This window comes from Chroicocephalus ridibundus, chromosome 4 (assembly GCF_963924245.1).
Source record: "Chroicocephalus ridibundus chromosome 4, bChrRid1.1, whole genome shotgun sequence".
In the NCBI taxonomy this organism is placed as follows: Eukaryota; Metazoa; Chordata; class Aves; order Charadriiformes; family Laridae; genus Chroicocephalus; species Chroicocephalus ridibundus.
In genome coordinates, this window is record NC_086287.1 from 38,195,712 (window position 1) to 38,211,328 (window position 15,617).

At 38.3% G+C, this 15,617-nt stretch overlaps 1 protein-coding gene across 2 annotated transcripts in view; it reads left to right on the forward strand.

The window, feature by feature from the left end:
• Positions 1-8,920, forward strand: part of SCG5 (secretogranin V) — a 31,585-nt gene extending 22,665 nt beyond the window's left edge. For both annotated transcript variants that reach the window (XM_063331814.1, XM_063331815.1), the window contains exons 5-6: positions 2,094-2,147; positions 5,909-8,920. In XM_063331814.1, the coding sequence (XP_063187884.1) occupies positions 2,094-2,147; positions 5,909-6,004 (150 nt within the window). In that variant the 3' untranslated portion in view covers positions 6,005-8,920. The remainder of the gene's footprint in view (positions 1-2,093; positions 2,148-5,908) is intronic.
• Positions 8,921-15,617: the final 6,697 nt, after the last annotated feature.

Consider the following 15,617-nt stretch of genomic DNA (forward strand, 5'->3'; position numbering starts at 1 on the left):
ATAGAAATTGTCATGTTCGATATTCCTGATAAGGCTGTAAATTGACTGAAGAAAAAGAAAAAAAAAAGCCCTCCCGAGAGGGTGCAACCTTGCTCATGCAATTTTTCTTTTCAGTTTTGCTTTCAGTGTGCAGGTCCAAATTACAGAGCTGCTGATTTTTACTGACTTCAACAAATTTCGGTAAACTCTGAAAGATCTAAGGGTAAATTTCTCTGGCATTAGTTAGTTGGTTTGTAAGCATTTTAACTTCTGAGTTTTCTCCACCCAAATCCCAACCTGTAGTACCTTAATCCAAGCAGCCGTGAGGGTGCAAAGGAAGCTCAGGGAGTGAGGGGAAAGTAGCAATTGCTGTGCAGCACGTCTCCAGAAGAGGTGTATTTTAACTGGATAAACTCTGGGCCTTCATTCCTAACAACTCCTAGGTGAGGGATGAGAATGGTGAGCCCTTCAAATTTTGGTGGCTGATGAGTTCAGGCCCTTACGCAGTGGAACATATTTTCAGGATTGCTATTACCGCACAAGCACACTCTTAGCTCGTGCTCCGTAACCTCATTTGCTTTGCACTCCACGTAACACTTAAGTAGTAGCTACTGTCTTAAAACATTCCCAAACAGACTAAACAAAATACGATCTTCCTGAGCAGGAACAGTTCAATTGTAAGGAATTTTCCCGAGTGACAGAAATGTTAGCGCCAGTAGTCATCAAATTCTTTTTATTTCAGAAACACTATTTTTCCTCTTGTGAAAAGTATAAGGTCAAATACTTTACAAAGAGAGACTTCGGCGGTGCTTTGTTTCCTGAAGAGAATAATTTATGCATCCGTGGGTTTCTTTAAAATGTTAAATTTAAGTTTTCCCGAAGTGAGTTTGCATAAATGACTAGCCAAGAATGTCTCCCTTGGCCAGCTTCATCTCTGTTCCCTTTTGGCACAGCTCAGACAAAATAACTGAGGTTGGGCAAGAGATAGGCCTTGTGAATTTGGGGTTTAATGAACATGAGAAGTACAAAACAGACAATTTTGGCAGATTTCATTGTAACACTTGAAAATGTTTGTTTTTTCTCATATCAAGGCTGCAGAGAGGGTAGAAGTGTTTGGTGAATTTGTCTTGCGCTAGAATTACACTTTCTATTTATATAATCAACGTTAGGTCAGTTGTTTATAGCAGAATTAATGGCCTTGTTTATACAGTGTTCTGCTTTTATACATGTAATTCTTCTCTCCTTCCATTTTCAGGTTAGGGTTTGGTTTTGTTTTTCTTCATAATACACAATTGAAACAAAATGTGTTGAGCATGTGTGTGTTATTCCAGACTTTATTAGAATTCACTACTTGTATGAAATACAACAATATGTGGATGCACTTATGTAAACTATGGTCAGAGGGGTTTTTTTGTGTTGGCTTTTTTTTTTTTTTTTTTTTTACTCATCATCATAACTTTCTCTTCTGCCAAGACGTTTTTGGCAGTTTTTAAAAGGTTTGCCATTAAAAATGTTATAGACCAAATGGTTTTTAGAAACTTCATTGAGGGCACTACTTAAACAAAGGAAAAGTTGGCGCTGAACTCCTTTCAGCAGAACTTTGCACTGGGAAGTGTTGATATCTGGAAGGGAACAAGCAAAGACAACAAAACAGTAGGAACGACACCGATTGCTGTTTTTAAAAGGAATTAGAAAATGCCTTGTAAAGCAAATATTTTTTTGCTGCAGTTCTTTTGTCACCTCAAATGTATAGAAAGAGGTACCACAGGCAGGATTCCTTCTTCCTTAAATATGTATTTATACCATGTATCATGTGACGGGGAACATACAGTCGATATTACTATGCCAGCATGTACTCGAAACACTTATTGCCTGAACACAGATGATAATATAGCAACATAGTGGGAAATTACTGGCTTTTTAATTGTTGATAAGACTGTGACTGCTCCCAAAGAATTTCAAAACGTTAGCAGGAATATCCAAATATTTATTTGTGGTTTATCTTTCCACTAAAACTACACACCCCTCTAAACTTGCTAGTATTTAACAGCAAAAACGGTGTTTTAAAAGAAGAATGTAATTAATTTGATGGCTGCGTTTTTTTCCCCTTCCAGAGCAAGAATTTACTCTTTGAGAAGATTAATGGTGGTCCAAAAAGAAGAAAGAGGGTAACTATCGGAATACTTTATAGCCCCTGTCTCATCTAGAGAGCTAATAAGAATTAAAATCATACTGTTGAAATGAAGAGTTAGTCTAATGCATCTGTGTTACACCTTAGATAATGCGTGAAGTCAGGGAATCGCTGTGATAAACTACTACAGCAGGCTTCGGGGCTGTCCACCGAGTACAAGTAGTTCTCTAAATAGCCTGTTGCTTTCACAAGATACGCTTCAATGCAGAGCGTTAATTTAAAAACTTTATACTATTTGCTGTTTTAAATTGATCCTCTATGCATAAAACCATTTAAAATTATGTAAATGTCTTTAAGACGGAATTTAAAAGTTTCCTACTAAAAATATGGGTAAAATTAATTACCACTATACAGGCATGTGAATATATTCTTGGGTGTACATGACAGTAGAACCAGTCCTCTAGCTGATGTAATTTGATTCACTTACATACTTGGATTTACCTCAGATTAGATTCCTGTCTCTGTGTCCCACTTGCTGGAAAGACAGAGATGAACGGGTTCTCATCTTTCTGCCCCTGAAACAAGGAAGGCAATCCACATATCACAGAGAACCTCTGCACAGTCCACCTCGCTGTCGTCTTTTTTTTGGTAGTGTCAGCCTTTCTTTTATCAAAAAAATCACTTTCAGGCAGAGAAGAAGTCTTTAACTTTGCTGCTGGTGTATTTATTTTTTTTTTACAAGAAGAAAAAGTCTAGCTCTCTGCCAGAAAGTAGCTTTTCAAAATATGACAGCATGGTTTATATTGTAAATTAAGTAAACTTGGTTTAAAATAACAGAAGCGTGAGTGAAGATGATTTATTTATTTATTTAACACTTAAACATAAAGTCTTTGCTAGAAAGGGAGAGGACAAGTTGATTTCTTACCAATTCACACACCATTGGTAATAAACACTGTTCAACCGTAAGTTAATGATCTACGTGGAGCTTAATATCTGCCTCCCACTTACATTTGATTTTTGAGTTTGGTAGTGGAAAAGGAAAAAGGGTAGGCACCTGATTTTGACTCTAAAGTAAGTAGAATTTACTCTGGAAATAGTTACGTGGAATATTTCTTAATAGCTACAACAGGATATTAAAGTCGGATTAGTGCAATATATACATGAGAAAAAAAGAAAAACATAGATACATTTTCTGCCTGTGTGCTGACTGACTCGCTGGATCCGAAGGAATAATGGCTGGAGAGACGTGGCAGCCATGTGGCGGGGGTAGCCCAGAATTTTGGAGGTGAAGCTTCAGTTTCTCACTTTGCACCAGATTTATTTTCTTAGCACTGACATGTCACTTAATAGTAAATTCAGTAAGATTTAATGTATTTTAGTGTTTTGAGAGTAATACTGTAATGATTACTAATGCTTTAACAAACCATTCTGAATTTTCACTTTATCATCAGAAGGGTAACCTAGAGCTTTCGGCAGCGAAGTGTATTTTTCCAGAAACCAAAAAGCCCACTGGATTCCCCTCCTGCCTTCTGCGGTCCCTGCCACTCCTCCATGCCCTTCTGCACAGGCAGAGAGTTTAGGGAGGGCAGCTTCTGGCGGCAGATTGGTCTTTTGGGTCAGAATATCCCGATTTTAGCTTACAGCAAGTCTGATGTAACTGCATGCATGGTAACTGTGTTGTGTCTATACGATGCTGTAGTGTAACAGTCACAGAGGAGTGACTGGAGTCTACAAAACTACATATTCTAAGTACATGTATGTATATTTATATATTTATACGTAGGTACATAAACACACGTACAAGCGTATATACAATAGTCAGTATATATAGCAAAGGTTTGTATTTACCATTTGCGTTATTCTGTGCAGTGTTTGCAGTGCAAGACAAGGAAGCCTACAGTGACCTCTGATTTAACTAGCAATTATCCCTTTTTTTTTTAATTTCTATGCATGAGCATAGCCCTGTCCAGAATCTAATACCCCGAACACGACAGGAGCGTTCTGTAATCACTGACTCACGTTGCCGTGGGCTTGGAGCTGTGCACAAAGGTACTCGGGAACCGCATTACTTTGAATTCAGCACAGCTGTATAGGATTAAACATTTTTCTGGTTAAATCAGCCAAAAAATTTGCGTTATATTTGGAGTTTTCTTTTGTCAGTTGAGAAGGATTCAAATTTTTATGTATTCTCATTCTCTTCTACTTTATTTCAAAAAGTAGCAAGTACCATTCCAAAAAAAAGACTAAAAAAGTTAATCTTCCTAAGAATCTTCAATTAATTCCTAGAAGTTTATGCAACAGCCGAATTTCACTAAATTAACATTAAACAGAACTCCTTTAAACAAACACAAAAAAAAAATCATTTACATGTGTCTTATTTTTAACAATTTAATGCATTAAATTAGTGTTAGTTTTGTTTTCAAAGATTTTTCCACATTCCTTTCTGGTTCTTCATATTTTTATGTTTTCACTTGCAGCAGGCAAAGCACTCAAAAAACACCAGAAGTAAGCGAAAGGGCTGCTCTACGCTGCGATTAAGTATTAATTATAACATCTACAAATCTGGAGAAACCCAAGGGCTTAAATTCGAAGACAGACAAACCCCACATATTTTCCAGGAATTTGACAAGTACCTGAGATACCTGAAAATAAACATCTCATGTCTATTTTAAAAGCTTTTTTTTTTTTTTGTTTGTGGCGTGGTGTGGGGAGTGTAGTTTTCAATTCCTACATTTTGGTGAAAGAAGCGTAGAAGTATCTCAAGAACAAGTGATTTCTGTGATACAGCCAGCCTGACAAGAATCAGGAGATACTGGAAAATTTGCATTCCTCCAAAGTTTGTCCTTAGGCAAACAATTTTTGTTGGCATCAAAACCCAGCACGCTAGAATTTTTGTCTATATCTATGAAGGAGAAAGTATGTACTTGAATTTTGTTTACGCTGACACTGAAACAGGCCAGAAAGTGGGTGTAAATAGTATTTGTTAATTCTGAAGGTCCACTAAACTGCCTGATACTTGCAATTACAGTAAATACATTTTATTCCGTTGGTATAGATAAAATTCAAGCCTAGGCTTCCTACATTTCTATGATCTACAAACAGTTTTGAGACCGGATCTGTTCTTCTTCAGTCTCACGTTGTGCTGCTTACATGGCACAAAGTGAAGTTAAAACCCCCTCCGGGGATCTTCTTTCCAGCATTCCCTTGTTCTGGCAGTGGTAGGAGAGCCATTTCCTATGCCAAAACCTTGCTTGGCTCTGCTTCTGTGCCAGCAGTTTTTTATCTCGGCATCAAGAGAGGAAGCGAGGAGGGGTTTCCTGGAGAGGAGATGGGCTGAAGAAGAGACTTTGGTCAAAAATGGTATCGTGGTATCTAACTTGTCTCCCAGCATAAGGTCCGTCAGAGGTTAGTGATTTAAGCTAAAGCTTACCTGGACTTCTCCAACAAGTTCTGTCCTGCCTCAAGAATAGAGGGAGTTAGATCTGCTGCCGCTTCTCTGCTGAGCTGAGGAAAGGAGGAGTGGAGCAAAACGACAGTGTTTAATTCAGACTGGCCTATGTTCTCAATAGTCCTCCTTCACTTGTATTCTTTTTAGTGGGTTGGATTAAATTCTTGCACGCAAAAATTATTAGCAAACAAATCATTGACTGACTTTTAGATTTACTCCCTGGGAGCATTTCCCCCCCCCCCCCAGTCTGCAAATATTTGACAGATAAGAAATATATATCCACTAATGCTGGTTACCTTGTATATGTTTCCCTGTTTCTAATAAGCATAAATAATTTTAAACTTTTTCAGAGTGTGAACCCGTATCTGCAAGGACAGCGACTGGATAATGTTGTAGCAAAGAAGTCTGTTCCACATTTTTCAGATGAAGACAAGGGTCCTGAATAAGTACAATAAAAATGAATTATGAAAACTCATGCCATCCTCTGCTAGATCATAGTATTGCTTATATATAATCATCTATTAAAACCCTTGTGAATGGCAGCATGTTTATTATTTATATAATTGTAGATGAAAAACAGCTGTATTTATAACAGTATGTTCTCCTAGATAACAAAAATATGGCTCTGCTTTTTGTTAAGTTATGGTAAAAGGACATTTCTGTTGTTTTTATTTTAGTCATGGAGCAAACTTTAAAAATGTTAGTCATTTTAATAGCTAACGTGAGGTAAATGGTCTTAATGAGCAGCTTGTAAATAGGAAGATGTAAAAAAAATACCCGGTCTGACTCCAACGTTTAATCTTAAATGTTACTATGTTTGACACATGAAAATTATAGTTTTATGGTTTGTTCACAAATATTGTTACTTAGCAAAGACAAAGTATTTATTTTACCCGGAGAATTTTGGCTTTTGGTCCATTTTAATAAACATTTAAGCAATCTACAAGGTTTGCAAAGTGACATTTTCCAAAATATTTCAGAGGCTCACTTGTCTCAGTTATTGCTGTGCAAATTTAAAAATTAAAGCACTGCTTTTTGACTCTTATCCACTGGAATATTTTTCTGTTAGTTTTAATCGTTCCCTGTCCATAACTTTTGTGAACACTTGCACATCTTTCTTCCTTATCAATGGTACTGTTGTGAGGAAATAAATCTCCCCCGCTGTTTTTTGTCTTAGTAAGACCAGCATTTGTGCATTATAACGTTCTTAAATTATGTGTCCCTGGGACATTATGAGTGAAGATGGAGACATTTGTCTGTGTTAATAAGGTTGTGTCAACATCCTCTGAGTCTAAATCCAGGATATGAAGGTCATTACAGTTGATGAGCTTCTGAAAAACTATGATACTCTAATAACACTGGGAGCTATCGTGGCTCTTGGAGTTGCTCTGCGAAGCTTACATTGCCTTTTTTTCCTGAGGAGACTGAAGAATTTTATATTCCAGAAAGCTGGGTTATCTGTTTCTGAAAGATGAGAATATAAAATTACCTAAAATATTGTTATTTTCAGGGTGCATCTGAAATGTTTCAAGCCATGTGCATGGGGCATTGGAATTATGGAAAACGGCATTACTTTACAGCTTTGGACTTCGAATTTATGGAAAAAAAAATAATTGTAGTTTCCTTCCCTGTCCTACAGAAAGACACAGTAAAATAATGATGACCCCTTAGAAAAAACAGATAAGAAACTAACAGAAACTAAGGGTCCTAACTACGTAAGATTAAAGCTAATATGATGGCACAAATGTGACTGTGTGTGGCATTTGCTTTTTCTATTAGAAACTTAATAATTTCTAATAAATTATGTATGCAGAGAGTTGGTCCTCTCACGTCATTTATGAGTAGATTGCAAAAAGCTGTAACATTCTAGGCTGAACTACCACATCTTTCTTCATATTTCTTCTTTAAGAAAAAAAAAACTGGAAGAGAAAACTAAATAGTATGCAATGCGGTAGGGTCTATACTCACATGTGACACAAAATTGAGGAGTTTGTGTGAAGAGCTCCTTCCACTTCCAGTGCCTGGAACGGGATGGGAGTAATCCAGCCCTTCACATGAGAGAACTTGTATTCTCTGCTTCTTAAGCTTACTCTTTTTATCTGCACTTCTGCTTAGTCTTCACACAGGTACTGAGAGTTGCAGAGTTGCAAAGGTTGTCTCCAAAACCAGAAAAGGACTATCATGGCGTGACTCTGAAACTGGAATGCACTGGTGCTCAGTGGTCCAGAGTGTGTGAAATGGTGATTCCTCCCACCTAACCCCGCAGCCAGCCGCTGGTGCTGCCACAAGGCTTCCAGTTGGTCAGAGGCTAGATTTCCATTCCTCGGAAAATGGTGTTTCTTCAGGTACTCAACTTTCCTATCAATTCTTTTAAACTAATCTGAGCTACATTCTGTTCTTACGAGCTTCAGTAAAATACATTTCAATCACAAAGACAAAGCAACCATGAAGGCAATTTATTTCGTTTTTTTAAGGTCTTAGTAAGGACCAGCATATAATAAAAGGCAGCGTGTACAGTAAATGGGGGGATTAAAAAGAGAGGGGCAAAGAAGTAGCGTTTGCCTGATAGTATCAGGGATCACCAGTGGCCGCCTGTGACCCTGGTGGGGCCTGAGGACCTGCCCTTCTGTCTATGATAGCTCTGCACAGAACAGGCAAAGGAAAAATTACACAATTTAGAGATGTTTTTGTCTTTAAATGCAAGCAAAAAAAACCCCTTTACACTGCACAATAAAATGATGCATCTTACAGGAACTGTCTGCTGGAAGAAATCAAACGCGTGGTGGTGAGCAGCCATCTGCTGAGTCCATCAGGCAGCTTGAGTGTTTCACCAGGAAGACTCAACAGCACTATTGTGAAATTTTAATAAAATATAGCTATTACACCATGATGATGAGATTAATTAATTTCAGTTTCATAGTAGTACTGGGATTGGTAGTCCCATATTAATTTTAAAAAAAAACCAAACAAACAAAAACCAAGCAAAGTTGTCCCTCCTGCTGCTCCAACAACAGTCCGAATGTGTATATGTAGTTTTTTAGAAAGAATCGTCACAGTGCCAGTCTTTCAGAATCAATAAATAAAGACAGCAGCTGTCCCCCTCACTAAGAGCTCACGCCACCAAGCCAGTACTTACAAGAAAGAATGTAAACAGCTGCTCAGGTGCAATCACCCTTTTACATTTGTGACGCATGTGAATTAAGGCGCATGTATATATTACTATTGTTGTTTAGCATTTTCATGAAATTAAATCCTTTTTAGATTATTTTAAAATCTGCAAGTGTGTTAATTACCTCTAACGTATTTGAGACACAATGTGCTTGAAAGAAGCTATACAAAATAAAGTGTATTGCCATGCAGCATTGGTTTTGTCTGGTACAGAAGTATTTACGGCTCTAGTTTTAAAAAGGCACTGTGTAACCGAGCAGATTATAGTATTTGATTTGTGACCCAAAACTTACTCTGGGGGTGCATGTGTACATATACATATATACACACACTAACTAATAGTCTTACAGTAAACTAATAGTCTTATAGTAAACTCAGTAGTAGAGACTATAAAGATGTCAACCCACAGAAGAAAGTAATATAAAAATGCCTAGTGAATCATTTAGGAGGGGAAACAGTGATATGCTTCTTTTTATTGGCACATTTGCATTCACCTAACAAAACCACGCCACTAATCTGTTCAGCAACTCACAAGCAAACCAAAGAAACGTGGCACTAGTTCCGAGAATATGATGACAGAATCCCGAGAGTCACTTACACAACTGGAAGTAAAGCTGATCTGAAACTTATTTTATAAAAATACGATGAAGCGTATCTTCATCTGTTAAACTGAGGAAGGACACAGGCAGAAAGATGACTACCATGTCAGCTAAGTTTTTGGCTTCATTGTGGACAAGGTAACACTCAAGCCCCTTTGCTTCCAAATGTCAGGAGCTGAGGATGAAGACAAGTATTTTTCTGACGACGAAGAGGAGACTTGAGTCCATGCCCTCAAATCAGGCCTCTAACCAGTAGCTCTGTGAAAGTGTTGAAAAGGCTTTGTTTTCATTTTCATGCTGTACAAAAACTAATTTTTGAACATTTAAATTTGTTGGAAAAAGCCCTTAATGACACCAACCCAAAACAAACTTGGAATCTTTTGTCCGCCTTGCTGGCAAGCTCACTAAGCCTACCCTTACCTCATTTGTAATGCTGTAACACTTGTCCTGTGAATTAATTTTTATGCAAGTACTTCTTTTTGATATGCAAGTCTGGAACGTTTAGATCATTAGGACAGAGAGTTCAAAGACAGCTTTTCAATCAGTCACAGACTCACATTTATGGAAGGAGAAGGGGAAGGTAGGCAAATTCAGAAGATGCTACCATGACCACATAAAAATTTAAAATGTACAAGGAAAGTACAGTTTCACATAACCCATAGGGGAGATAGATGGGTGTGTTCACTGTTTTATTAGCTAAGCGTGCTATAGGTAAGAGTTAAGGTACCTCTCCATCCAAGTCAGCACCTATTAAGGCCATCAGGGAGTTAGAGGACATTATCTCCAATTTGAGACACCCGCATCCGAGGTTTCAGACTAGTGGAGTTGCCAATTAGCTTGAATTATATTTCCACCATGTTTGATATAAATAGGATGGCAGTCTGATATGCCTTAAAGAAAAGACAACAGCAACAAAAAACATACAGAACATATCCAGTCCATTGCCACATGTATACATATGCATACGCTTAAAAATACAGTTTTGTTTGAAGTCATGCGATTACCTTCAATACTCTTAAAAAAGTATCATGTTCAGCAATAATCTCAAATAATTAGTCTTCTTTTAAATTTAAGAATTAGTGTGTCCTTAAGGGTCACCTGTTTGTGGTGCCTGGAGCCAAAAGCAGAGTCCAACCATGAGCAAAGACAACAAGCTCCCTTAAAGTTCTCAGCCACAGACAATGACCTACTTAGATCAAAACTAGATAAAAACTAAAAGGAAACGTAGAAGAAGAGGGTGTGATTGCTATCGTGAAAGGCTCCAAGAACCACAAATATGGCTGATTGGCACAGGACTGGGTCCTAAGCCAGCATCCCCAAATACAAGACAATGAAAGGGTTAAATGAATTATTTCCCAGGTACATACATGGTCCAGGTCGAACATACTCAAGCCTTTTGCTGTTAGATGAAGAATGGTGTTGAATTCCAGTTCATCATCCTAATTCACCATGAGAAGGAAGTATGTAGTATCAGTTCATGTTCGCTTTATTTATGATGCTAACTGCTTTGCTGCGATTACATGGATCCTGGTGGTTGGAAGAGCTGCTAGCCATGTGTTCAACACATGGGAGCATAACAAACTTTAAATGATATGAGTGTCATGGCAGCAGCATTACCAATTGGAACTAAAAGAGCTTAAAAAAAATTCTGTTTCACTAACAAGGTCTATTTTTGTATGTGGGGCCGAGGTGGGGAAGGGATCAGAAATGGTAGGAATTGAGAATGGCTTCAGACTTTAAGGATTAGGTAGGCCTGAGTCACCTCTTTTTATTTTTTCATACAGTTCCTGTTACCAAAACACATGGAACGCAGCTCCTATTGCAATGCATGGGTATCTTTTACATTTGATTGCTGTGTTTCTTCATCCTACTCTGCTCTCCAAGAAAAACAGTGGGAGTCGGAGGGTAAATTTCATTCTAAACTGAGTGAGGCAAAGGAGAACGCGCAAAGAAAAATAATGTTCCATTTGCTACTAGCCTTAAACTCTCCCACGTTCCCTAACTGGTGTCATTCATTTACAGCCCATTAAGCCCTGATTTTGTATGTATAAGCGCTAACTACTTTTATTCCAGATCTTTGTTCCGAACCTAACCACCACAGAACAATGTAACTTTCCTGGGAGTCACGAAGGATCTCTGTTACAAATGATAGGGGTTTTTAGGGCTGGGCATCTGAGTATTTGTTAGCTCATAGATGGCACATATGGCTTTGATGCTGAATTCAGTCGTAGCCTCTTTCAATTAATTCTTTATTCTGAGAAACAAACAAACAGACAAAAAAAAACCCCAAACCCCTAGCAGTTCTTCAGTGCATTTTCTACATTCTAATGTCCCAAAGTCCTCTAAAAGTGGCTGAAATTCAAGTGGGATAGCCCCTATGAGGAAATGTGGTCCTGATTCCTCATTCTAACGTAGAGCACCTTTCTAAGTTGGGAAATAAAGCACCACGTTGTGGCATTTTATACTTCCAAATGGACAAAACAGACTCATGAAAGAATGAGTCAGGTCATCCAGAGAAGCACTCATAATTCACCATTGGTTAATTTTTCCTTTTTTTTTTTTTTTAACAACACTGCAACCAGTGACTAACTCAATTGCAAAACTTCAAGTGACTCTAACAGCCAGTGCAATGGCTATAAGGTTTATGGGCTTTAAAGCTGCGTGACTGCAACTGAAGTAAAAAAACCTATTTTTAAGGCTGCATAAACCATTTATCAATTTAAAAAATAGTCATAACTGATTTAAATAAGTTCCTTAAAAGTCATTTTTGTAACAGATAGCCATTGCTGTCGTAGTTTATGCATAGGCCCTGGCTATTGGTTAAATTTCCAAACAACCCTGCCACAGGGGTTTGTGCACGCGCAGGTAATGTGTTCCCACAGTTAAAAAAGCAGAAAAGTTTGCCCTGCTTCTGATTCCTTATAGTGTTCTCCTGCTATTCCCACAGTGTCTCCAGCTTTGCTGCAGCCTTTCTGGTCGTTATGGGTTTGAAGTTATGGGGTCTCAGAAGACTTGTTTTCGGGGGCTTTCATGATTGCAAGTTATCCAGCATGCAAGCAATAATGTACATTTGTTTGAATTTAAAATACATTATTTATTTTCTGCTTTAGTAGCTCAGGCTATATTCTAATTTCTGGGGCTCACCAACAGTATTGACTAGTTCCTGCTGTGGTATTGTGTTCTCAGCAGCAACCTATGAGGCATTAAAAGGATAAGAATTATGCACAAACTTGAAGACAAGACCTTCACAGAATGCCCCTAAAATATCAGTTGCTTGTTAAAAAAACTTTGGTTTTATGCTGTTGTGTATCTGGAGGTTTACAAATCTGGGAATGGTTGGGTGAACGGTTGCAAAGAGGTTGAGGGCCGGCTCCGCTGAAGGCTTAAGTGCCCACAGTGAGCCTCGTGTAGAATACAGATATCAAAGCCCAAGCACATGATCCTCAAACCCTGCCTCCCTTGCCCGATTCCTTAGGCAACTGAAGTCTATATGCAATTATGTTTTCTTGTCAACTAAGTACCTCAGGCACCTAAACTTCTACTTCTGTGCATGCCTAGGACTGTTTGAAACTTGGCGATCCTGCATAGCTCTACACGTATCTCAGTCCTAAACCCAGCCTGAATCCATAAACTTGGCAATTTGTCCCCTATATTCCCTGGGGAAGCAGCCTGGTAAGGACCCACCTCACACATGTCTACAGCACCAGGCATTGCACAAAATACCACAGCACAAGTAGACAGTTTAATTTAAAAAAAACAAAACAAAACAAAAAACCAGCCAAAAAACCCAACAAAAGGTGTCTGGAAGAGGTATGGTAAAAGAATCAAAGCGCTAACAGCGCCAGAGAAGGGGATCAAGAATAAACACAAATTTGTCATCTAGTGGTTGGTAGGGCAGGGTGAACATGAGAAACATGAGGAAGGACAGGGTGACACCTAGGCTCCAACTAATCCTCAAGGAGTGTTCGGGTAGCCAGCCAGGCATTGGATAAAAATAGAAAAGCAGTCTTAGAGCATGGCAAAAACAAGCCAACCACCCTCCCCCATTCACCCCACTAGATGGCTTATTTTGGCTCCCTGTCTTGGTTTAATTGCTTCCTGAATCGTTGAATAGCCTCAGCAGGGGAGGTGCAGAGTCCTCCCGTACAAATAGGCTCCTGCCTCATGGCCAAGAGGCTACACCTCTGGAGGTGCAGGACATAGAGGTTTGAACCCTCCAGTGAGTAGATGGAAACCACAATCTTTTCTTTTCTGATTCCTGAAACAGTATCAGCCTTCTTTCACTCACTTTTAATGTATTATTTTTTCTGAAAAAATAGGTAGCTGCTACCTAAATAATTGGAAGAATGTTACATTTAGCAAGACTTGGAAATTAGCAAGAGTTCATTTACTTGACTGTGGATTCTTTATTCTAGCAACTTAAAAAATATCTTTAAATCATTTTGCATCTGTTGAAAAGGAAGCATTTAAAGCCCCCACTTCCTTACTCACCATTAGCATTCCAGTGACAAATTCAATCTTGCAATCATTGTCATGCAAAGGGCTTGTTGACCAAGAGCTCCAGTGATCCTAAGGGACCCTGTTAGTGTTGCCAACAGGACATCTCCTTATAGCAAGATGTGTCTTGTTACAAGCATTTTCAGTGCGGAAGCTAAGACACAATCTTTTTCTCTGCACCAGCAGGAATAATTTTTTTCAAGGTGATTTCAGGTGGAATTCTCCCTATTAGAATATGCAGGGCCAAATACTGAAGGGGGTTTCAAAGCTTTTCCAGAAGCTGGTGGTAGTATATTTGAAGCAACAGGGGTCTGGACCCCAGATAAAAAACCGATTTGATTGGAGATACCAAAACATAAAACTACTTGTTCTTACAAAGCACTTCTCTAAGTTAGAAACAAAGTCCCATTTGGTGATGGTGTTTTTTCTCTATCTAGGAAGGAGGTTAATGTTGCACCCGATTGTAGTAATCACCTCCCCAGTAATGCGCAGAGGCTTTCTCAACAAATTCTCCCATCACCATTGGATAAAAAAGTGCTTTCTGCCTCCAGAGAGACTGTGCCCTCACCTGGATTTATCTCAACTAATTACATCAAGATAAAAACCACTGTACCTTGTCTCTGGTACATTTCTACATCACGATAGCTGTCTCAATGTAAAACCTTCGGCATACAGGAAAGGCACAGCCAAAAGAAGCCATAAACCCTGAATCCAAGAATATACTGTATTAAAGAAGAGCATTTCTTCTTTGCCTCACAAAGCAGGAAAACATCCTCTTCATTTCTGTTTTCTCTTTGGTCAGATCAGAAGAACAAGAAAGAGCTACATGAATTTTTTTTTTTTTTTTTATTAATGCGTCTGATAGCTTTTGGTGACACCATCTCCCAACGATTCTTTCCTCTAAATGTTCTATCATATTTTTGAAAAAGAAAAATAGGTAATTTTTGCGGTGAAATCATATGTTCATTTTGAAGCCCTCGCAAGCAATAATACTACCTCCTTCACAAGGAGCCTAGTTCCATCTGGTTGAGAACCAAAAAGCCCGACCACAGACTGATCTGAAGTGTAATTGATTTGGTCACTTGCGATTTAACTTCTTCACTTACGTCTTTAGTGCATTAAGACTTCCTGGGGAGGGGAAAGAAAACTGTTTACATTTTTAGACTTTCTAAAAGTGCATCCAAAAGCTCCAAGTGTTTGGCGCCTGATTAATTACAAACACCTAGAGGACTGTGCCCGAGACCATTTACAGAATCCCTCCTAACATCAAGTGATTTTACACTTTTCCAGGCGCTTCAAATCACATGTTATTCGTGAAATAAATAAATAAATTAGTAAATAAATAATCATTTAATCAAACTGCCAGTGAAAGTGGCTAGTGGAGAATTACTGGGCAGTGTGGTTAGTCCCGGAACATAAGATGACAGACGGCTCTTCCATGGCTCTGAAAGGAAGAGTGATGTCTGTTGTAGCTATATTTGGAGAATAAAGTAAAAGGACTTGAAAAACACTAATTAGAATTCAAGATACTGTAAGAAAGGGAAAGATCAATCAATACCTAACTGCCCTTAGCGAAACAGGCTAAACGGGATACTTTTGACAAGGAAACAGAAGAAGCAAAACAGAGCAGTTGGAAATATCAAGACAAGAGATTTGGCCCTAAGCTCGCCTGTGTAGTTTCCCAGAAGTGATTTTTTTTTTGGCAATTTTTGAAAGAGTACATTTTTGGTAACAATACAGATAAAAAATAGACTATTTTTGTATTTTATTATTATTGTATTGTACTTTTAATTCT